Source organism: Lytechinus variegatus, chromosome 15 (assembly GCF_018143015.1).
Source record: "Lytechinus variegatus isolate NC3 chromosome 15, Lvar_3.0, whole genome shotgun sequence".
Taxonomy (NCBI): domain Eukaryota; kingdom Metazoa; phylum Echinodermata; class Echinoidea; order Temnopleuroida; family Toxopneustidae; genus Lytechinus; species Lytechinus variegatus.
Genome location: NC_054754.1, coordinates 4119572 through 4143130, shown reverse-complemented (window position 1 = coordinate 4143130; position 23559 = coordinate 4119572). Strand labels below are relative to the sequence as shown.

General features: G+C 36.4%; 2 protein-coding genes across 3 annotated transcripts; one reads left to right on the top strand and one right to left on the bottom strand.

Annotated features, from left to right (window-relative positions):
- Positions 1 to 550: 550 nt before the first annotated feature.
- LOC121428604 (adenylate kinase isoenzyme 5-like) lies at positions 551 to 4859 on the bottom strand. The gene is made up of 2 exons (XM_041625362.1): positions 4676 to 4859; positions 551 to 1792 (listed from the first exon to the last, which is right to left on the bottom strand). The coding sequence occupies exons 1-2, from the start codon at positions 4736 to 4738 to the stop codon at positions 1559 to 1561; spliced, it is 297 nt and encodes a 98-aa protein (XP_041481296.1). The 5' UTR covers positions 4739 to 4859; the 3' UTR covers positions 551 to 1558.
- A 74-nt stretch (positions 4860 to 4933) lies between these two features.
- On the top strand, positions 4934 to 22427 carry LOC121428603 (putative GPI-anchor transamidase). 2 transcript variants are annotated; one of them, XM_041625360.1, is made up of 9 exons: positions 4934 to 5103; positions 12284 to 12337; positions 12957 to 13107; positions 14565 to 14641; positions 16752 to 16960; positions 17934 to 18051; positions 19551 to 19661; positions 20968 to 21237; positions 22228 to 22427. In XM_041625360.1, the coding sequence occupies exons 1-9, from the start codon at positions 5017 to 5019 to the stop codon at positions 22324 to 22326; spliced, it is 1176 nt and encodes a 391-aa protein (XP_041481294.1). In that variant the 5' UTR covers positions 4934 to 5016; the 3' UTR covers positions 22327 to 22427. The 2 variants fall into 2 exon arrangements, with proteins under 2 accessions (XP_041481294.1, XP_041481293.1); XM_041625359.1 differs by having other exon boundaries at positions 4934 to 5109.
- Positions 22428 to 23559: the final 1132 nt, after the last annotated feature.

The window sequence follows — 23559 nt, the reverse complement described above, 5'->3', positions numbered from 1 at the left end:
GCAGATTTCGCGGCCTTTGAGTACTAATTATAATTAGTTCTAAGAAAATATCCATTCACGCTTAATCAAAAGCATGATAAAAAACAAAAACAAACACAAGAGAATGAAATCCATAAATAAGTATACGCAAAATTCTGCCAAAATGATATTATGAAAAAGATATAATTGCTAAATATTCAGGTGAGGTACATTGTCAACTATTGAGCACACACAAAATTACGATAATGCCTCTAATTAACACACATAATGCATCGACGATTCCAACCTAAAGTATGACTGAAGTGATAAAAAATGAAATCAACTGAGCACAGTTAACTTTAGTTCTCTGACCGAACGACTCTTCCAGTGTCGAAAATGACAGATTTTATTTGGCAGAAACCACACATAAATATCATGTTATGCCAACAGTTTTTTTTTCGTTGAATAGGCGTACTAAACACATTAATTCATGTTTTTCAATACAAATGGTCAAGTACAATGTGTCACATACTTCGGAAAAACTGTGGCTTTGAATTACACCTGGTACATGTCCCTGAAATTTCTTGATGTGTTTTTGGAAATTATGGTCAGCGGAAGATCTTCAGCCGACACAAAAGAACAGTGAACATGTTTAAGGAATAAAATTCAATCGCCAGAGAAAACATCGTACAACGACATAAAATGCTAAATTTGCCTCCCATGTAGTAAAACTAGGCCTACTATCTAAATAAATAATGCATAATGAAAATAAGTGTACTGATTGCACGAAATCAATCTTATAAAACACCCACTATCGAGTTCGCTTCAAACTGGCCTATAATACAGAAGTGAAAAAAGGTGATAATTTTTTTTACACCTAAAGGTAATTCATTATTCAGCCATATGAATATCTGGAATCATTTCATGATGAAGTGATCGAAGGATGGTTAATGACCGATTGACACAACGAGATTAGTGGAACAAGATGTCCGAATGAGATGCCAAAATCTGTCCCTGATAGATATTCCTAAAACAGTAAAAGTGAAACACATAGAGATTATTGTCTTGGAGCGACTGAATATTTTGGCAGTTTTGGCAATATTGCTGATAGACTATAGACGCTTGAAAATATACTTGCTCTCTTCTCAGAGCCCCTGGTTAAATTTGGAACACTATCCTGCTTTGGTGAGCGTTCCGTGGATGTTGTCTGATGTAGTATCGGACAGTTGCCATAGTTACAACGCATGCGCTTCTCAATCAAAATCAAGGGGAATAAGATGTCGTCACATCGAAAAACTAACTTCTCAGAAGACACACGTCGATGAAACGCTCTCAAGATATGACAGCCTTAACGTTGGTAATTCGTTTACTCTAGCCATGACCACAAGAGAAAAACACGATAAAGGTAGGTCATGTTGGTCATCTTGGCAACCTGAAAGCTATGTAGAGCGATAAAGAAGGCTTTTAAATCTTGGACAAAACGCGGAGCAAGTCTTCGTAGATCAAGAACGCGCCTTTAGGAATGCTGTCTCTGTCTGACTCCATCATGATTCGGTAATTTGAAACGTCATAAAATATGCGCATCTGTTTATCAAAATTGTCAGTATAGGAATCCGGATCCTGATAGGAACGTCTGAAGCTGCATGTTGATCTGTTCGGGACTAACTTCCATCTCGACACCGGCCATCCTGCCTCCTTCGGGTCCATGTTCGATGAAAGTGTTCCATCGGATGTTGAAGACTGCAAGAGGGTCTTCGTGGAGTTTTGTAAGACATGCGATCAGGAAAGCTATGTGGTCCTCGGGTTTGTGGAAAAGGAGGCCAGCCATTAGACTCTGGATGAAGACGAAATGGGATGGGTGGAAATATGACAAAATAAAAAAAATAAGAGTACTTCAATAAAAACTACATCTTAACAATATCTCTATAGAGCATCTTTACGTTGGTCCCAAATGGAAGGGGGCGAAATCTCAAAAATTACTGTTATTCTTTTATAGCAATAGCCAATAATTTCACGGACTTATTTTTTCTGAATAAGTCAGATGCAAAAATTCATTAATTTCAGTGTAGCTTATTGATTGACTTAATTTTGTTTTCATGAAATGCTTCTCTGGTTCACAGGCCCCTAAATGACAAATTTCCTTTTTAAATGTTTCCATAATCAAATTTTAATGGTTTAAACTTTAAGTAGAAATACAGAGACTGTGCCAGAGAAAGTGCGGGATGATCTCCCCATATCTCTTTTTATAAGTACTGAAGTGGGGGGGGGGGGGGTGTAAGGAGTAAGTATTAAGGGTAACAAAAAGATGGGTTGTAGTACTACTGAGATACAGTTGAAAAAAATAATGATGTCATCCTTTGACCATCTTACCCCCCCCCCCATTAAAACTCCTTGGCTCCGCCCCTGAAAATCGTTCCAGATGGGATCTACGAACTAGACTCATCCCATTCAGCATGTTCAGGGGCCGCGGAATGTTTTTCAAAGTTGGGGAGGGGGAGGGGCTGACCATGAAAAATGACAATCATATGGTAATTTTTACGTTTTTGTACACGGTTTTGGAAAAAAGTTGGAGGGGGGGGGGGGCTCAAGCCCCAAAGCCCCCCCCTGCTTCGGCGGCCCCTGCCATTAGGAACAGACAGGCGGGGCGGGGATACCTTTATACGTTTATAGACATATCACTTCTATAATCATATTTATTGATTATTTTTTTGTTATATGATTTCTAATTTCACAATTGTTTGTATATTTCGTATGTTCTACATTGTAAAGCGTTCTGATATGGATTTCATTAAAAGCGCTATATAAGACTAAGTCATGTAACTTATTGTTATCATCATCACATGATAATGAACAAATAAAAATAAATTGTTTTCTGATCGCCTAATCGGAGACGTCAACTTTCACTTTTATCATTTTTTTTCAATTCAATCTATTTATTAGGTAAATATCACGCGAGTTGATATTTAATGTCAGGATCTAACATGCTGGAAAGCCATTGGCGTGAAAATATAGGGGATCAATAATTACAGTGATACAAATGCAAATGATTTATTTTGAATATAAAAAAGAAGTAATAGTGGTTATAGTACACGAAACAGGTTACGAGATTTACAGTACATGACAAAACAAAACAAAATAAAAATATCACATTTTACTGTTTGTGTAGTTTTGGTTCCCCACCCGTTCCTTTTTCTTTTTATATAATTATTTCCAGTCGCTTCTTTCTATTTTGTTCAGTTTTTAGGCTTGGAACATTTACTGCAGGCTTCACCCAAGCCCAAACGCAGCCGGGAAGGGGGGGGGGGGTTCTAAAGCAAGACAGTAATTAAAGGAAAATAGGTCACAGAGTGCGAAATTCCCAGCAATTTTTTACTGATGACTTTCTCTATTTTTTAAAATCATTTTTGGGGGTTGTCAAACTTTTCGGAGACAATGGCCAAACAGTTTTTACCGATTGCCCTTTTATTTCGAATATGGAAAAAAGTTTGTTTGAATTGTTCTGCTAATCATTCTTACCGAGCAACGAAGATTATATTGTCAGGAAAAAAAAACGATCTTGTGTGTCTTCTACCCCTCCCGACTCCACTCTTAAAATACAATAATTGCTTCGCGCAGGCATATTGCTAGCAATCAAAGTACATTAGTTGCTTTCATTAATTGCGTTGCTTGCATAGGCGCAGTTTAATCACAGGGGAGATCAACTTGCAACTCGATCGTTTCCATGACAACAATCATTTTCACCACGCAGTAATCCATGAATAATAGAATTTAGGGAAAATATTGATATCTTTAATGACACTTAAGAATAGGCCGACTACATAGGTTGGATAAGAAAAATAATATACAAGTGGATCATGCAGTAAACTCCTTTTAGGCTAATAATAAGGCCTATACATGTATACTTTATCTACATCAATACATCAAGCTTAAATGACATTAGTGTGAATTTACCAAATTAAAATTTGCAGACGTGCCATATTTTCCGTTTGAATAAGCGCATTTTTCCTAATTGGTGCAAGGATTTAATGATAATTACGACAGGTTCATATTATGATGATGAAAATGATTGACATACTAAATAGGTCAATGAAAATAAGTACGATGAAAATAAGTACGATGATGATTATGAAAATATAATATAAAATGATGGTGATATGATGACAATATATGATGATGAAGACAAAGATAAAGATGAATATGATGTTGATGGGAATATTAGCTACTACAATAATCATGATACCAAGTAATAATGATGACCAATTGTTACAACGATGTGATAAAATATCAAGAGTGACTATAGGTTCTATATATATGTCTATCACTTATTTCTTTGGACTCACTCAACTAATTAGGATGTGACTCTTTTCTAATTAAGGAATCTAACATAATGATGTTTAAATTACATACTTCGGAATGCTCATCTTAAATTCCCCTGTTCAATGAAACTATTCGAGTCGCTTCTCTCTGATTATTAAATCCTATATTACTATATAGATACGGGTATTGTATTGTGTTGTATGGTGTTCACATAGGTCAGCCATTCCCTTTTGCACGTAGTACATGTAAAGAAAGGTTATTTCCAAAGAGTCTGCAAACATAATGGTGTTAAGAAAGAAACTATATGCCCTTTATATGTGTAAACGAGAATGACAACGCAAACCAAGGAGTTATATTTGAGTGACATAGCTAGAGGTCCAAATATACTACAGTATCTTACCTGAAAAAGTTCTCGTATTCTCCTTCGTTTGAGGTACTTTTCTGAGTCTTCCTTCTCCCCCATTTTTGAGTAGACTTGACTTCTTCTATTAGAACTTCAGCAGCAATCGACAGAAAACATGAGAAATGGGATAATAGTCAATGGATTTGTATTCGCAGGCGGGTATGTTGCAGGTAACCAACTGAAGATCCAAAGTAAATATTACACTGATAATTGAACCACCGAGGCAAATCGATGGATTGCTTTTGTTGTATTTTGCTCGGAGGCGTGGCGGATTTAATGGGTTAGCCAATCACTGAACGTTAAATTACACGTCACGTGATTAATCGACACTCGGGAACATGGCGTCCTACATGATCCGAATTTCTGCGTTGATATGCCTACTTTGCCAACTAAATTTACAGGCAATTTCCTCTAATAATGTGGAGGTGAGGGTATGCCTTTTCATCTTTACCTTAATTGCTCACATTTTAGTATTTATGCATTTACCCCAACTCAGTTTTTCCGGACTTTGCACACCGGAGCTGTGCCGTGTCTGGCGGTTCATTCATTTCTTCTCTGTCTCGATCTCCCCCGCCTTCTCATATCCGGGCAGGGTCTCGGTAGCGCTGCCGCCGCCGCGGCTCGTACGTGCAGGCTTTGCTTGACCTGGCTTGGCCTTTGGACTGAGCTGCAACGCGTGGCGCTAGCCACGGCCTGAGTCTGAGAATCCCGGGGCGGGCACTTTTTCACTGCTACCATTGACCATCATGACCATGCTGCATGTGGAGAATCTACCTACAGGGGCCGATTGCACGAAAGGTTCTTTCCAAGCAAGGACCGTCTTGCGTGTCGCCCATCTTTATATTTATGATACGCTATAAATATAAGCGGGGTGTTTCTGAAATTTAAAATAAAGAATAAGGTTTGTTAGCTTGCTTTTAAATCAAATTTTATAGGGCACACATGACTGAGTATTACAGACCCCCATTCACTCACGTGTTATATCAAAGCTCATCAAAAAATCATTAAAAATCAATCCCTCGATAGATTTTGCTTTAATTCACTGACATTAGTCACAATTAACAGTACATTAAGACTTGAAATGTTAATCAGGTACTTGACCAGCTCAATCAAAAGTTAAATGGCCTGAAATAAGACTAACCATAATTTCGGCCAGTTCATCGCCAGAAAAACCAGAACTGCATTGTGGGTAATAATGATTAAAATGAAATACAAAAATGCAGTCTAGCCTTCGTAAACGCCTTGATTATGAAAGAGTATGAACATAGCATTATGTCTATCGTTTTTCTTTTGATATACAAACATTTGATCTATTTTTAATGAATTATTTTTATCAATAAAGTCATGTGATGTTTACTTACGTCTGTCCAGCATGCTTTGCGCGCGTTTGAATTACTCTCATGTGCCCTATACTGTGGGTCAAATGACGAAAAGTTAAAAATTTTGGTCTCAAAAGAAAGAGTGAGTTCTCCTGAAGAGATTGATACCTTGCCTTCAATACCTAATCTGAATAAACATGTGAAAGAAAAGAAAACGTCTCATTAGACACCCCTCAATTTGATGTAAAAATACAGTGTTCCATTCATATATTTTGTGCGCTTCCTATGGTATTGCAGCTACAAGTTCTACTTGCTTGATGTCCATCAATTGGCTAAATATGTATTGTGTGGATTTACAACTTCTTGTTTACATGTTTAATTTCGTTCGAGGTGATTTATTACCTATGTATTCGCATAAGAATAAACAAAGTAAATAAAAGAAAATTGATAACAAACAAAGATTGTAAGCATTTCTTTTGCTCATTCGCCTCTCTTCCCTATTATAACCGTTAATTTGGAGGAAGAAGGGGGGGGGGGGTGTTATAGGCATCAACCCCGCCCTGCTTACAAGCCAGGAGGATGGGGGTATGTACCCCGACTAAGCACCCCCCCCCTCCTGTAGCTTTCAACGAAGTGAATAGTATTAGAGTGCGCAATGTATGATGTATCTGACTGAGACAAGTTTATGTATTTTAATGTTTTGTTCATCTTTCTTTCTCTGCATGCTCTAAATAATGAAAATAGGATTCCTGATGATAATTAGAAGTTATTTATCATTTTGAAGTTCCTACTAGTACTTGTTTCATTTCACACTCTCAAACCAACCAGATCTTCTATTGGCAATAGAAACTCGCATTTCTGCATGATAAATGATAAGCATTGAATATACATTTGAAAGCGTCATTCCAGCACAGTAAGCGATAAATGCACTAAATGCCGAGTAATATACTTATCAACTGTTGTTAAACATAACCTATATCACTTTGCATAAAACTGTTTGAAGCATTCTCACCACCGATTTCTAGCAGACGACGCCCAGCCATAGCAACGACAGTGTAGAAGTGTAGTCGCGATATAGGGCACACATGAGTATTACAGACCCCCATTCACTCACATGTTATATCATAGCTCATCAAAAAATCATTAAAAATCAATCCCTCGATAGATTTTGCTTTAATTCACTGACATTAGTCACAATTAACAGTACATTAAGACTTGATATGTTAATCAGGTACTTGACCAGCTCAATCAAAAGTTAAATGGCCTGAAATAAGACTAACCATAATTTCGGCCAGTTCATCGCCAGAAAAACCAGAACTGCATTGTGGGTAATAATGATTAAAATGAAATACAAAAATGCAGTCTAGCCTTCGTAAACGCCTTGATTATGAAAGAGTATGAACATAGCATTATGTCTATCGTTTTTCTTTTGATATACAAACATTTGATCTATTTTTAATGAATTATTTTTATCAATAAAGTCATGTGATCTTTACTTACGCCTGTCCGGCATGCTTTGCGCGCGGTTGAATTACTCTCATGTGCCCTATACTGTGGGTCAAATGACGAAAAGTTAAAAATTTTGGTCTCAAAAGAAAGAGTGAGTTCTCCTGAAGAGATTGATACCTTGCATTCATGACCTAATCTGACTAAACGTGTAAAAGAAAAGAAAACGTCTCATTAGACACCCTCAATTTAATGTAAAAATACAGTGTTCCATTCATATATTTTGTGCGCTTCCTATGGTATTGCAGCTACAAGTTCTACTTGCTTGATGTCCATCAATTGGCTAAATATGTATTGTGTGGATTTACAACTTCTTGTTTACATGTTTAATTTCGTTCGAGGTGATTTATTACCTATGTATTCGCATAAGAATAAACAAAGTACATAAAAGAAAATTGATAACAAACAAAGATTGTAAGCATTTCTTTTGCTCATTCGCCTCTCTTCCCTATTATAACCGTTAATTTGGAGGAAGAAGGGGGGGGGGTGTTATAGGCATCAACCCCGCCCTGCTTACAAGCCAGGAGGATGGGGGTATGTACCCCGACTCAGCACCCCCCCTCCTGTAGCTTTCAACGAAGTGAATAGTATTAGAGTGCGCAATGTATGATGTATCTGACTGAGACAAGTTTATGTATTTTAATGTTTTGTTCATCTTTCTTTCTCTGCGTGCTCTAAATATTGAAAATAGGAATCCTGATGATAATTAGAAGTTATTTATCATTTTGAAGTTCCTACTAGTACTTGTTTCATTTCACACTCTCAAACCAACCAGATCTCCTATTGGCAGTAGAAACTCGCATTTCTGCATGATAAATGATAAGCATTGAATATACATTTGAAAGCGTCATTCCAGCACAGTAAGCGATAAATGCACTAAATGCCGAGTAATATACTCATCAACTGTTGTTAAACATAACCTATATCACTTTGCATAAAACTGTTTGAAGCATTCTCACCACCGATTTCTAGCAGACGACGCCCAGCCATAGCAACGACAGTGTAGAAGTGTAGTCGCGATATAGGGCACACATGAGTATTACAGACCCCCATTCACTCACGTGTTATATCATAGCTCATCAAAAAATCATTAAAAATCAATCCCTCGATAGATTTTGCTTTAATTCACTGACATTAGTCACAATTAACAGTACATTAAGACTTGATATGTTAATCAGGTACTTGACCAGCTCAATCAAAAGTTAAATGGCCTGAAATAAGACTAACCATAATTTCGGCCAGTTCATCGCCAGAAAAACCAGAACTGCATTGTGGGTAATAATGATTAAAATGAAATACAAAAATGCAGTCTAGCCTTCGTAAACGCCTTGATTATGAAAGAGTATGAACATAGCATTATGTCTATCGTTTTTCTTCTGATATACAAACATTTGATCTATTTTTAATGAATTATTTTTATCAATAAAGTCATGTGATGTTTACTTACGCCTGTCCGGCATGCTTTGCGCGCGGTTGAATTACTCTCATGTGCCCTATACAATTTCATGATATATCACATCTTTTCATAAGCAAATATTTTGTTTACTTTAACGGACGAATGAAATATGTTTGCAGATGATTTATTCAAAATGCATTTCACATGGCGCATCATATGGGCGACACGAAAGACGGTCCTTGCAAAGACCCTTTCGTGCAATCGGCCCCTGGTAGACTATGGCATGCCAATGCTGTTAAGCATACACTTTAAAAAATCATTAAAATATCTATCACTTTTGTGAACGAAATTATGAATTTCCAATAGGCCTACAGTTGCAATTTATATCATAGCTTAGAAATAGTCTAGATCTATTCTAAGCTTAGAAATAGCTTAGAAATAGTCGAAGAACCCTTGTTTTTACTTGCACGCTGTAAGCAATTTTTTTTATCGGATAATGTACATACTTGCACGCTGCAGTTCACCAGTATGACAATACACCAGACAGTGGACTGTAGCCTACTGTTTCCAGAAGAAGAAGAAGTCTTACTCTTGAATAATTTTTTGTATTGATCAGAGCACTCAAAAATTTGAATTTTGGGCATATTTTTTTGTATGCCCTTTATTGTTGGAAAGTAAGTAACAGGGCGCTGTGGCGTGTGCCTGAAATCCGAGCTACGTGGGGAAGTTACGAAATGATGCAGAAGTTCGAGGTTCGAATCCTGGTCACGTCTTTCGGATGCAGATAATCATATCTGATTGATAAACGTCTGAAAAACTCAAATACATGCACACACACATGTTAATATGGCAAGCAAATTTTCTTTTTTCAACAAGCTCTATTTTTAATAAAGAAGAAATGATTTGAAGAATCAAATTTACTTAAGAGCCAAGTTATACAATGGAAAGCTGTATTCCTGTAGTGGAAACTGACAGTGTAAAAAAATCAAGCATTTGTACAAAAGAAAAAGAGAAAATAATCCAAACATTGCCACCCTTATTTTGCCACACATGAGATGTAACTGAGAACAAGGTTATATTATATATCATAACCTTGATCATTGAATGAGTGGGGCCTGGAAGATTGTTAAGCTAAGTCCAAGGTCATCCGTCATCATCAGGAGGCGTTTTACAAACTTAGTCTCTTTCAGTCTTTGGATATTTTTTATTTTTTGCAAGTTACGCCAAGCCCAACTGCCCAAGAGGCACATTTATTACGGCATTATCCTGGTTTAAGTCACCGGGGACTTCTTTAATTTGGGGTAGAATTTTTGCTGAGGCATGTATGCTGAACTATACACTAGTCTTGATTCCGAACTCGGGTTTGCATGCAAAAACAGCTGATCTGATTGGCCACCTGACTTTTTTCTGCGCTTGCGCTCTAACATTAGCTCTCGATCATGATCTCGCATCGTCTGCTAGCTTAATTCTTGTTTATGCTAGATGTGCCTCGTAATAATAGCCAACTCCAAATCATTGCTTTTAACATTTTACTGAATAAACCATTGATATTATTAAGTAAATAGCCATCTATCTGCTAATTAAGGCAATCAATCTTTGCTTTATGATAGCCAACATTCTACTAAATAAAACAATTCTAGTAAATATACCGTATGGGCACTAGTATTCAACCCGGTATAATTCAAAGATTTTGACATATTCCCCAAAATATTTAGAAATAGGGAATTTAATTTCATACCTCTGTTATTTCCAAGGTAATCTGTTGTCGGTGTTTTCTTTATCAATCTGTCGACTGTATGCGCGGAGGATCAAATTATGCGGCGATGGCTTTTTGCACTGAAAGGCACTAGTATTCAACCTAGTTAGGATAGATAGCAAATCTCAAAAGGGTTTAGATTGCTAAATTAGATCTATGTAAGTCTCTGGCTTTGATTAATTCATTGTTTGGTCTCATCTCAAATGGTCTAGTCCATAGTCGGATAGGACAAGGGCAGGTTGAGAGACAAGGCCATCTTTCATTGCTAGGTTGAATACTAGTGCCGTCGGATTGAATACTAGTGCCAAAAATCGTCACCATATAATTTGATCGCCCGCGCACACAGTCGACTGATTGAAGAAAAAAATAATGGAAAAAGAATAACCAGCATTTGCTCTTGGAAATAAGACTGGTCTGAAATTCAGGTAAATTCTATATTTCTATATATTTGAGGAAACTCTCCAAATGGGTTGTGGATAGCACAGAACAAGCCGAGATGTGAACCATGGAATTGAGATATTTCTACAGTAGATTTGTAGATTTTATTCAATCTGAAATGATAAAACAAAACAGCATATTTTGAGTCATCTCATCCTGAATTAAAACATGCACTTAAAAACGAATATTTTGTGTAACCTGGTCTCGATGCATTTTCATTTGTCCATCAAAGTATTACTAAATATTCTGACCAAGATTGACTTTCATTGTTTATAGTAAAAGCATGGATTAAGACTAATATAAACCAACTGAATGTCTGAATGTAGCAGACAATATTATTTTCTATCAAATCACTCCTCATACAAAAGGTAGAAAAAATCATTGCCCAATTTTAGTAGGGCGACAATTAAAACAAACGTTATAACAATTATATGGCGTTTAATCCAAAACAAATCCATTTTTTCCAAAGTTTAATCTCCTCTCCAATTTAGCGTTTCTGAAGGATTAAATTTTCTCATATATTCGGGTTCTTACCAAAACAGGTTGAATACTAGTCCTAGTGCCTTTACTGTAGCCAACTACATGTACATGTATTTGCTAATTAAAACAATCTTTGCTTTGTTTAGTAAATAGCGAACAGTGTACTAAATAAAACAACTGATTTTATTTAGTAGATAGCGAACTATCTGTCAGCTGTATGTCGCATGATAGCGAAAATCCATGAAATTCATAATGCAAGCCAATGTCGCGATTACAGTTACAATGCCGCTGCATTCACCACACAGGAGTACAATCACAAAAGGGGAAATAGAGGATTCTTCTCACTGTCATACGTCATCATGGAAGCGATACCAGCAGCAACACATTTGAAGTTGGCCAACAAGTAATATCTGGCCATCTGGTGCTCACTGCTGATCCTAACCAATGCAAGGATAAAAAGCATTTTAGGAACCACAAAAAATGCTGATTTTAATACTGCCATGAAATACGTATCTTGGGTTTTGTTGTAGAAAACCATTTGCAGAATTTCAGTGGACTGAATAGTGATCACTGCACTCAGTCGGACAATTGTGACACCACATACCATGGGTTCATTATTCTGCTAGAAATATAGCTGCCGGCTGCCTGGCGATTGGCCCCACAACTAATGATATGCAATTCACAGAGTATTTTTTTTCTTCCAAATACAGAATGAAGCCAACAAGTTTTTCAGCAAAGGTCATACAAATAATTGGGCTGTATTGGTAAGTAGTTTTTATATATAAAGGGGGTTGGTGTTCATGACAGTGAATGAAAGATTTTTCTGAAAAAAATGTGTTGTGTAATATGTCAGTTTGTAATTTGCTGAAATAACCACCTCCAGACTTATCCTCTTGTGATTAAAAAAATTAAGAGATGTCTGAGAGCTCCCGCATAGTGCTGGAAATTTCATATTCTAATGATACGAACCAGGCCTTGCAGTTTGTCACAGTTAAAAAATTAATGCTGAAGTTGTAAGGAAATTTGACCAAGATTCTAAAGCTTCATCAATAGGAATGTGGTATCTGCTACTGATTCAATTGACAATGAGAGATTTCGATTTTGTCATATTAAAACATTTTTAGAACGGGGTGTTTCACAAAGATTTAAGTATGACTTAGAGTCGCACTTAAATACCTAGTTGCGTACGATATAAAAGGATTGACTGCATTGGTCAGATCGTGCCATGAGGACGCGCACTACTGCGTATCTATCAACAAGATCGCGCGTTGCGTATCAAGTACGCGTCGGAGTTTAAGTGTGACTTAAGTCATACTTAAATCTTTATGAAACACCCCCCTGGTCTCTTTCTTTGCTTTTTAATGATATTATTTCAATTTCTAGGTGTGCACATCTCGATTCTGGTTCAACTATCGTCACATCGCCAATGCATTGTCCATCTACCACAGTGTGAAGCGCCTAGGAATTCCCGACAGTCAAATCATCCTCATGATAGCGGATGACATGGCCTGCAATGCACGCAACCCAAGACCAGGTATTCAACTTCACGGTTGTTTCATGTGTATTGCTAATACCATGGTCACATTTGCACTACGGCGGCCGTACGGCGAGTCGAAAACAGCCGTTTCAACTTTTTTTGTACCAACTCATATAGGTGGTTTGAATTGAAATGAATAAAACGGCTGTTGTCGACTCGCTGTACGGCCGCCGTAGATCAAATGTGACCAAGGTATTAGAGTTAATCCTGTGGTGCGGTCTTATGTTGCTGCACATTCTCAATTCAGTTTTGAATATTAGTACCTGGGCAATTCCATAAAATGATCAACCTTTTTGTATGTCCGATCCCTATTTTTCTCCAGTTTTACTTCACTTCATAGACTGACCAAGTCATGGTCATTTGAGAGCATTACGGACTATCAAAAGAACAAGAAATCAGAGACAGAGAATTTCATGAAAGTGCCACATATAGGGGTCGGACGTACATATTTAGTATCCTTAAAAATAACGTTTGCATTTAATATACATTTACCGTAGCCATGTATGGGAAAAATTTGGCAGTCTTCGTAAAGAATGAATCATAAAAACTGTTCGCGACAGTATGTTATTGTCTTGTTGAGATGACTAAAACAAATGTGTAAATCATTGTCTGCCTTTCTCCACACTGAGCCTTCCAGATATGGTGCAACAGTTTCTTTCATATTTCAGAGTTCAGACATCTTATGTTAAAAAATGTCTCCTAAAAGCCCAGAGTTGTCTAAACTCATGATTCATCTGTCCCATGACATTGCACCACTGTGAAATCTACACACTAGTAATAACACTATACCTTATCCCAGACCTAAACTAAAACCCTTTTGCAACCATAACCCTAATCTTACATGTATATCTTGGATGGAAAAAAGGCTGGAGAAATTGTAAATTGGGGGCCAATGTTGTGTCACAGATTCAGCATACTATATGTCGTTATGATTACATTATCACAGGGTGCTACATAACTTTTTAGAAGCACTTGCCCAGTCGGGCAAGTAAATTTTCAAAAAGTTGGAATGTACTTGCCCCAAAATCTATTTCACTTGCTAGAAAAAATCATTAAAAAAGTTTTACCTCTTCAAAAGAAAGTTTTGCGGTTTTATAAACCATTGACCTTTTTTCTCTCTTTTGACATTAACGGATCTACATGTACCTGCCATGTCCAAAATTAGGGTCATTATCATGTATTGACACTAATTTTGGTCATTCTACTTTGATAATTTTGCTTGCCCAATTCGGGTGAGTAGTTTTGGTCTTTTACTTCAAAACACTTGCCCGACTCTAACTTTTACTTGCCCTGGGCAATTGGGCAAGTGCTTATGTAGCACCCTGGTTATTATGACATACACCCTGTAAGTTAAATTTATGTTGGATGAGGTCATGTTAGTCTGCACCAATCAGAAAATTAAAAGCTATTGAAGTTTTATTGATTTATTTCCCCTTCTGTCTGAACATCAACAGCTGCAGTGTTCAACAATGCTAACCAGCACATCAACGTTTATGGTGATGACATCGAAGTGGATTACAGAGGATATGAGGTAAGGGACAAACATTGAAAGTGATATAATACCTTAATGTTAAGGTACATCGTAGTAGCACCTACTCTCATGTAGTCGCGCGTGTGACACACATCCGGGTTGGATGGCTCGCCGCGTGTCCGCGTATGCTCAAAGATTGCTGACTGGTACTGTAGGTGGGTGTTCTGTAAAGTCGTTTGTAAGTTACAAACAACTTTAAGAACAACTCGTGATCCTTTCTTATGGGCTAAATCTTCACCAATCAACATTTGTTGTATGCAAATTTACCACAAGAAAGGATCCCCAGCCGAGATCTCCCCAGTCTTCTTTAGGCCACCGCACACCTTACGACTGTTCGCGGTCCGATTTTGGAACAAATCACATTTTGCTCATTTTCTGAAAATGTGAATGGAATATATCCTTTTATTTGAGGTTAAAACTATTTGAAAGAATACTAATATAACCATTTTGAAAGATTGCAAGCCTTTATTTTGGAGTAAAGGCCAAATCAGTTTCAAATCGTAGCCAATCGTATGACTGCTATGACGTCATTACCACTAGATATTAAATTCACTTTTATTCGAAGAAGGATGATAGCATAGTCACAGAATTTGAACTTAAGTATTTGTATGATGATTTAGAACATTACACGGTATAGATATTCCAAGTCTTGTAAGCAAGCAACCAGAGGACCGCCAGCTTAGGGTCCTCTCCGAAGGACCTGGTAATGAGGATTAATGCCTTACCAAGAGGCACTAGCACACCAAGTGATAATCGAACCCTGGTCACCGGAATACGAATCCCCTGTTCTACCGACTGAGCTACCGCTCCTCTTTTGAAAATAAGTAGGGGAAGGCGGGGTAAGTTGTGACAGTTTTTGCTTTTTGCATGTTAGAATTGATATGATTAATAATCTTGTCGAAATAAGTACCTTGCCTTGAAATTTAACTCTTCTGAAATATTTTCCACCTTTATATAACTTTCTATCCCCACACTGAAAGTCATCGTGACCTTTGAAAAAAACGATGTCAAATGGCTCAACTTGCCCCATATATGGGGTAAGTTTGAGCCACCTTCTGGGGTAAGTTGAGCCACAAAAACTTATGTACAAAATGTATGAAGGGAGAACCAGCATGTCAATTTTTTGTTTAAAGTCTTCATTTGCTAATTCTCTATAAATACTAACATCCTTTAAAAGGAAAAGAGCAGCCATGTAAATTTACTCCTTTCAGCCAGCATTTCAATCGATTTTTATGGTTTGTTTGTTTTTTAAGATACATTACCATAGGAATTACCATGGCTCAACTTGCCCCATGCTGTTTGGCTCAACTTACCCCAGTCCGAACTCAGTGCGATAATTTTGTATCCACACATTTATTATGCATCCATCATATAAAAGACTATGACAAGAATGAAGATCCATACCTGGACTAATAATGTTGTTATCATGTCTTTATTATATTTAAAGACGTGTGTGTTTATAAAGCACTTATCTATTTCACACTCTTTTTTACTTTTTTGGATGAAATTCATATTTTTCCCTCTAAAAAACTACTTTTTGTTTCAAAGTTGAAAACAATATGGTGGGGTTAGGGGTTATGCTATGGGTCATCAATACATGACACCACCACAATGTCTGACTCATTCATTATTGGCCTGGGGCTGGTGGCTCAACTTGCCCTATGCTCAACTTACCCCGCCTTCCCCTACAAGTTATACAATATCAAAATGAGAATCCAATCAAATGACCACCAAAGTGTCCATAATAAAGGAGTATGGAAGGAATTGTGTAATTGCCGAGTGAGCATGGGGTCGGTCTTTTTCCAAGCAATACTAATATCCTGTTCCTCATGTCCTTATCTGTATGGTGATTTTCAGTATGGCTATTTTTCAGCTTAGATTTCATTAGTTCACAAAGTTCAATATAACTGTACCAGATCTGATTTACGATGATGTGTATGTACATGTCGCGACAATCTTTATATTATAAACTTTCTTGTAAACATGGTGTTTAATGCAACTACTTTTATTTATTTTTACTTCTGAATAATGATTGATGTTCTTTTGTAATGTCAGCCCCAGCTCTGTTTTATTCACTTTTCATGTTTCAATCATTGTTCTTGTCAATCAGGTGACGGTTGAGAATTTCATCCGCGTTCTGACCGGTCGACTTCCTCCAAGTACCCCACGCTCCAAGCGGCTCCTGACTGACGATCGCAGCAATGTCCTGGTGTACATGACCGGACACGGAGGGGATGGCTTCCTCAAGTTTCAAGATGCGGAGGAGATCAGCAGCATCGAGCTGGCAGATGCCTTCCAGCAGATGTGGAAGAAAAGAAGGTATACAGTGTTCCAAGGTTTCTTGGAGGAAATTCTTAAAATTCCAGGCTGGAAATAATATTATTTGAACAGATAAAGCAAAATCAGACAAAGAAAACACTGAAACTTTAATCAAAATCGGACAGGGAATAACAAAGTTATGGCGTTTTAATGATTTGCATTATTCTGGTTAAACAGTTCTAGGCATGTATTCATGAATATTCAATGAGAAAAGTAATAATGTCATTCCATTATTTTTTTGTCTTTTATTGCATGAAATTAGCTTTATCTCAAATTTTTTTCCTCAAAGAACTAAAAAAAAAATAACAACTGATCTAGTGCCTTAGATATATATTGCTGCAACTTATTTCATTGTAAGATAGACATATCATTCACACATGTATGAAAAAAGAAAATATTATGATTTCATGTAATAATATAAGAAAAAGGAAAGTGGGGATGTGACATCAGCCGACGTAATGAATATTCATGACGACATGCATGTAACTGCTTTTCACAAATTGTTAAATCTTAAAATTCAATAGTTTTTTATCAGATTTTGATGAAATTTTAAGCATTTTGTGAAGTTGCCATTGATATTTTTTCATACCATCATTCTCTGTCCAAATACAAGGTTTGATGAAACACTCTCTGTAATGATTTTACTTTTGTTATAAAAACTGGCCCTTTGAGCATTTATATTACCAATATAGTGATTACCTGATTGGATGTAAAACATATATAAGCAAAGATTATATCCTTAAATTTTGAGACAATTTCATGCTTAAGAATGTTTAGGGCAAAAACAAACAAAACACCCAGATATTGGTCAATTGATTAAAATGTAAAATCACAGAAAATATCAAATTTAAAACATACATATCAATGCATTAATATGACTTAATAAGGAATTTGAATAGCACTTGACATTTACTTTTGGCAGTATTTAGCAATACTAAAAATACGCCTTGAAATTTTTGTGTTTATTTTACAGATACCATGAACTGCTCTTTATTGTGGATACATGCCAGGCTGTTTCACTCTACAAGTATTTCTACTCTCCCAACATCATAGGCATTGGTAGCAGTCAAGTTGGAGAAGATTCCCTGTCAGTGAGTAGTCTGATATATCCTTGAACCTTTCACCCTGTGCATATCCACAAACAAGCTCCAAATGCTGTTTTATTGAAATTGAATGCTTTAGGTTGCTTATCTGAATGGCGGTTGATGAATATTCAATCTTGTTTCCTACTAAAGCTTAATTTTCAGGTACCGTAAAGGCACTAGTATTCAACCCGTTTGGAGAGTTTCCTCAAATATATAGAAATATAGAATTCACCTGAATTTCAGACCCGTCTTATTTCCAAGAGCAAATGCTGGTTATTCTTTTTCCGTTATTTTTTTCTTCAACCAGTCGACTGTGTGCGCGGGCGATCGAATTATTCGGCGATGGTTTTTGGCACTAGTATTCAATCCGTCGGCACTAGTATTCAACCTAGTGATTTAAGATGGCCCTGTCTCTCAATCTGCCCTTGTCCCATCCGACTATGGACTACACCATTTGAGATGAGACCAAACGGAATTAATCTAAGCCAGAGACTTACATAGATCTAGATCTAATTTAGCAATCTAAACCCTTATGAGATTTGCTATCTATCCTCACTAGGTTGAATACTAATTCAGTGCAAAAGGCCATCGGCGCATAATTCGATCCTCCGCACATACAGTCGACAGATTGATAAAGAAAATACTGACAACAGATTACCCTGGAAATAACAAAGGTATGAAATTAAGATAAATTCCCTATTTCTAAATATTTTGGGGAATATTTCAAAATCTTTGAATTATGCCGGGTTGAATACTAGTGCCCATACGGTATCACCCCAAATAAAATGCTGCAATATTATTGAAGTATTGGAGTATGAAAGAGAACTTCTATCCTGCTCATATAGGCCATTTACCACAAATGTTTTTTGCGGTTGATGAATATTCTATCTTGTTTCCTACTAAAGCTTAATTTTCAGGTATCACCCCAAATAAAATGCTGCAATATTACTGAAGTATTGGAGTATGAATGAGAACTTCTATCCTGTTCATATAGGCCATTTACCACAAATGTTTTTTGCGGCTAAACAACAAAGTCCCTATTTTATGTCATGTCATATTATTGTCACTGGTACATGTTTTTTTTCCCCTTGGGATATAGACATGCTCTGCTTTTTGGAGATGTCAAGCATAATCTGTGTAGATTACAACATTCCGATTGACCCTTGTTCATATAGGCATCTGTTTATAAAATACAGCAATATTGCAGTTTCCTTGTGTGTGTCAGACAAAAATGGGTATGGATTTACATTTAAGTTGAAAGAAATATGTTCCATTTGATGTTTGGTGTAAATACATGTATACTCATGATAATGTTGATCTACATGTAACACCGACACCAAAAGGTCAATACTGAACCTGAAATTACACAACCTTGTACTCTTATGTGTCTTGAGTAATCAATTCAACTATAATAAATATGACTATAATATTGAGTAGATCAGTCTATTAGTGACCTTACATTGTGTGTATTTCACATGTATATGCCTGTCTCTGTTTTACTACAGCATCACCATGACTCTGCTATTGGAGTGTATATCATTGATAGATACACATACTATGTCCTGGAGTTCTTGGAAAGAATGACACCATCGAGTCAGAAAACATTGGATGAATTTGTAAGATGTTCAGTTTTAATTTAAACTTTGTATTATTGTGTTTGTAGTTATAGGTAGTTTTTGACCTGAAATTATGATTGGTTTTATTGTCAACATATTACTGGTATCTTTTAATTGAGTCAACTATATGTACATGTATGATTGAAATGAATAATTTAATACCAGTTTGGTCATTTACGTTCACAGCTGATTATTTTCAGAGCAAACATGTATGTGTTGTCCCATTCATGCATTTATGTGTGCAGTTTATTTTTAAAATTCATTTCTGACTCCAAAGTCTTTTAAGAATTAGATTCCTTGGTGCGTCCAAAAATTCTTTTTTTTTATCCCCAATCATTTTTAGACTGTTTCTTCCACAATTCAATTTCATAACCTGGGGAGCCTTTCATGAAACAAATAGACCTTGCATCTGATTGGCTCACAGCAACAAGTCACTGATTTTGCACAGATTATATGCTCCATGAATCGCTCCCCAGAACCAATGTTTATCTTGGTGTATACCATACCTGTACATGTTCTGAGCTTTTATCATAGGGACAGCCCCTATTTGGGGGAAAGAAAACAATCTTCACCCATAATGACCTGGGTAGCGTTCCATGAAAGGATTTCCCGAACGTTTTATCAGACAAGTACCATTTTATCCCACAGTTACCATAGTAACAGTGCTTCTTAGCCAATCAGAATCAAGGAAAGATGTCAGATCTGACTACTTGTCTGACAACAATGTTGATGAAACACTTCCCAGATCTGATATTTTTGTGAAAGTTAGTCCATTGTGTTGTGTAAAAGAGTTAGCAATGCCCTTATTTTTTGCCTGCGATGTATATGCTTATACAACTTCTCTTGTTTCTTTTGAAATTAACGTCCACTTGATTGGATTTTGATATTCCTTTGATTGCCCAAAGCATCAAGTCTTCCCCTACTGAATTTATCTTTTATATATTAACTCGATTTGACCAACCCTTCTTTCTCATTTTGTTTGTTAAATATCCAACATTTTTAACTTTGTTCCTGTCTCCCCCTCTTCCTCTTTTTCATTTTGTCTTTCATTCCAACTTGTTTTCACTACATGTGCTTTATTCTATCTCTGAGACTTTCTTCTCATATGCTGAGTATTTCAATTTATTTCATATATGTATAATTATTTTGTAGGATAATTTTGATATTTGTCTATTTTATTCCAATTTGTATATTTTTAAAATGTCTGTATAAACCATTTGTAAACTGAATGTAATTCAGCCTTTGCTATTTTCAGTGAATATTGAAATAAATAAATAAACCATTAAATAATGTTCCCTTTATTCAGTTCAAGGTATGTCCACAACGGGTCTGTAAGTCCACCCCAGGAGTCAGGGCAGACCTTTTCCAGAGGGACCCAAAGAAAGCCCTGGTCACAGACTTCTTCGGTAGTGTCCGCAACGTGGAAGTCTCATTAAACCAAGTCAATTTTACTGCTGAAGTGCCCGATGATGCCATTCCTTCACACAAAGTTGATGATTCTGAAAATACCGAGGGTGCAACTTTTGATTATGTCTCTCAGTTTCCAGATGACTCTTTATTAGAATCTTTACAAAAGGTAAGAATCTTTAAAGGTCAAGTCCACCCCAAAAAATGTTGATTTGAATCAATAGAGAGAAATCAAACAAGCACAATGTTGAAGATTACGTCGAAATCAGATGTAAAATAAGAAAATACTGTAAACAAAATAGTTATCTGCATAACTCAGTGATATTAAAGATACAGAGTAGATGATGTAATTCACTCTTTCTTTGTTTCTTATTTTTAGAATTATACAATATTGATTTTTTTAACAGATTTGACAATAGGACCAACTTGACTGGACCAAAAAATGTTAAAAGAATGGTAATTTCACATGTTCAGGGAAGAATAACACATTGTTTCACATGACAATGAGGAGAAAATTAAAATACTATATAATTCACTGAAAAAAAAATATTGATTGGGTGATGTCATCATTCCCTTCATTTTCATTACAAGCAGGATGGGAACATTACTATTTTGTGAAATTTAAAATGTCTTAACTTAATTTTACATCCAATTTTGATGAAATTTTCAGCTTTATGCTCATTTGATTTTTAACTTTTTTTGTTGGGGTGAATGTCCTTTAAAGATGTTTATAAAATATATTTGATGATATCGTTAGCAGTCAAGATTCTATGAGTAATCACATCAAGTTTTACCCTGTTGCAGGAAAAGAGTTGGAATCTGATATTTCAAATGATAAAATACAAAAGAAGTGAGTGACATCTTTTGTGCTTTCACTTGCATAGCATCAATGATTTATATCACTGTTATGTGAAAATAAGTGTAACTTTAAACTATCATAACTTTCTTACCGAAGCAATGATATGTTCAAATATTCTGTTTTATTTATTTTTAGTAATCTCTTTTTAATCTTTTCTTTGGAGGGGCTTGACATTTAATTGAGAAATTCAACCATTGATTCTAGTCCACAATAAAGCTGCATTACTAAGCTAACGATCCTAGCTCTTTCAAGGCATACATGTATTCATTTCTTCCATTGCAATATCTATTTCTTCCTCAGGAGCAGAGAGGTGTCAAGTTCCCTGTCCCTTTTGTGATTGCGAGTAGTGTGTTTTTCGGCATCGTGGTGTTGGTTCTCTTCACAAGGATATTATCATGACCCATGGCTGACTCTCAACTTGTACGGTATAGGGTTAACAAATTACATTTATAGCTGTGTTCATGGTGAAATGAAAGTTTGCAATTATATTTGATTTTGAAATCAATGCATCGTATGACTGTTGACTTCACATTTGAAAATCATCCTTTATATATACACCTGTCTAAAAGCTGTATTTGCACACCTTTTCTGTCTGGGAAAAAGGTTTGTAATGCTTCACTTATGGCAGTAGTTACTGCAGTCTGTTTGCGTTCATCCTTGTATGGATGGTGTCCCATTGTGGCTACTGCCGATCTACTAAGTAATAGGCCTGGGAGGAATACCCTCTTTGCCATTTGATTGTTCGCCAGGGTAGACAATCAAATAGTACAAGATGCCTTTGATTATCAGAAATCACAAAAAAGTTGCCCTATTTAGTACATGACCTACCAGTGGTTGCACATATTGAGCAAGCTGACTCAGTCAAGTGTCCCAGTACAGTATAGTACAGCTTCTATGACACAAACATCAACACACGGTCACCTGCGCGACCGTTATTGTAGTGTCTTGAAAAAGTTGAATATTTTAACATTCATGAATTTTTACAGCATAAAGTTTATAGTTATCTTGCACTTTATTGTCAAATATTAAAGATTATAGCCATTTCTCTCGATAATTGAATCTCTAAAATCAGCAATTGGCTTTTGGTGAACATTATTGATTAGTGTAAAAAGTAGTACCAGTTTTCCATTGCCGATAAATTGTTGGTAAACTGATTAACTGCATCGATTGTTTGAATGTCATTCCAAGGCATTCCAAGTACTTCATCAAAAGTACCATTGTTATTCATTGATTTGGTATAAAATAGCTCTGTATTTTTAAGCATCGTGATTGGCCAATACGCGTCACATGACATCCAAGTTTTTTGGTGCACTGCACGGCAGTGCAAAAGGTGCGCAACGAAAATTGATATTGCACGCTCGAGCAAACCAGTGCGGTAGAAGTCTCTGGAGAAGTCCAACAAAGCTGTACTGTAACTTTTTAGAAATTGTTTGTGTTGCTATTTTATAAAACAAATAATGCACTTGCTCTGTCGTGCGTTAAAGTAAATGCAGAGAAAGCTCGGTTTCTTCAGATGATGCACACTGGGCACTCGCCGCAAGCGGCTCGTGCACAGTGCGGCATCTATCTAAAGAAACCTTGCGTGCTCTGCATTTCCACTAACGCACTCGGCTGCATGTTTTATTTGTATAA

Coding starts and splice junctions, on each gene's coding strand:
- LOC121428604 (XM_041625362.1), bottom strand. CDS start 4,738: ATGGGGGAGAAGGAAGACTCAGAAAAGTACCTCAAACGAAGGAGAATA. Junction 1,793..4,675: donor GAATACGAGAACTTTTTCAG/GTAAGATACTGT, acceptor GTCTTCATCCAG/AGTCTAATGGCTGGCCTCCT.
- LOC121428603 (XM_041625359.1), top strand. CDS start 5,017: ATGGCGTCCTACATGATCCGAATTTCTGCGTTGATATGCCTACTTTGC. Junction 13,108..14,564: donor TGCACGCAACCCAAGACCAG/GTATTCAACTTC, acceptor GAACATCAACAG/CTGCAGTGTTCAACAATGCT. Junction 21,238..22,227: donor TATTAGAATCTTTACAAAAG/GTAAGAATCTTT, acceptor TTTCTTCCTCAG/GAGCAGAGAGGTGTCAAGTT.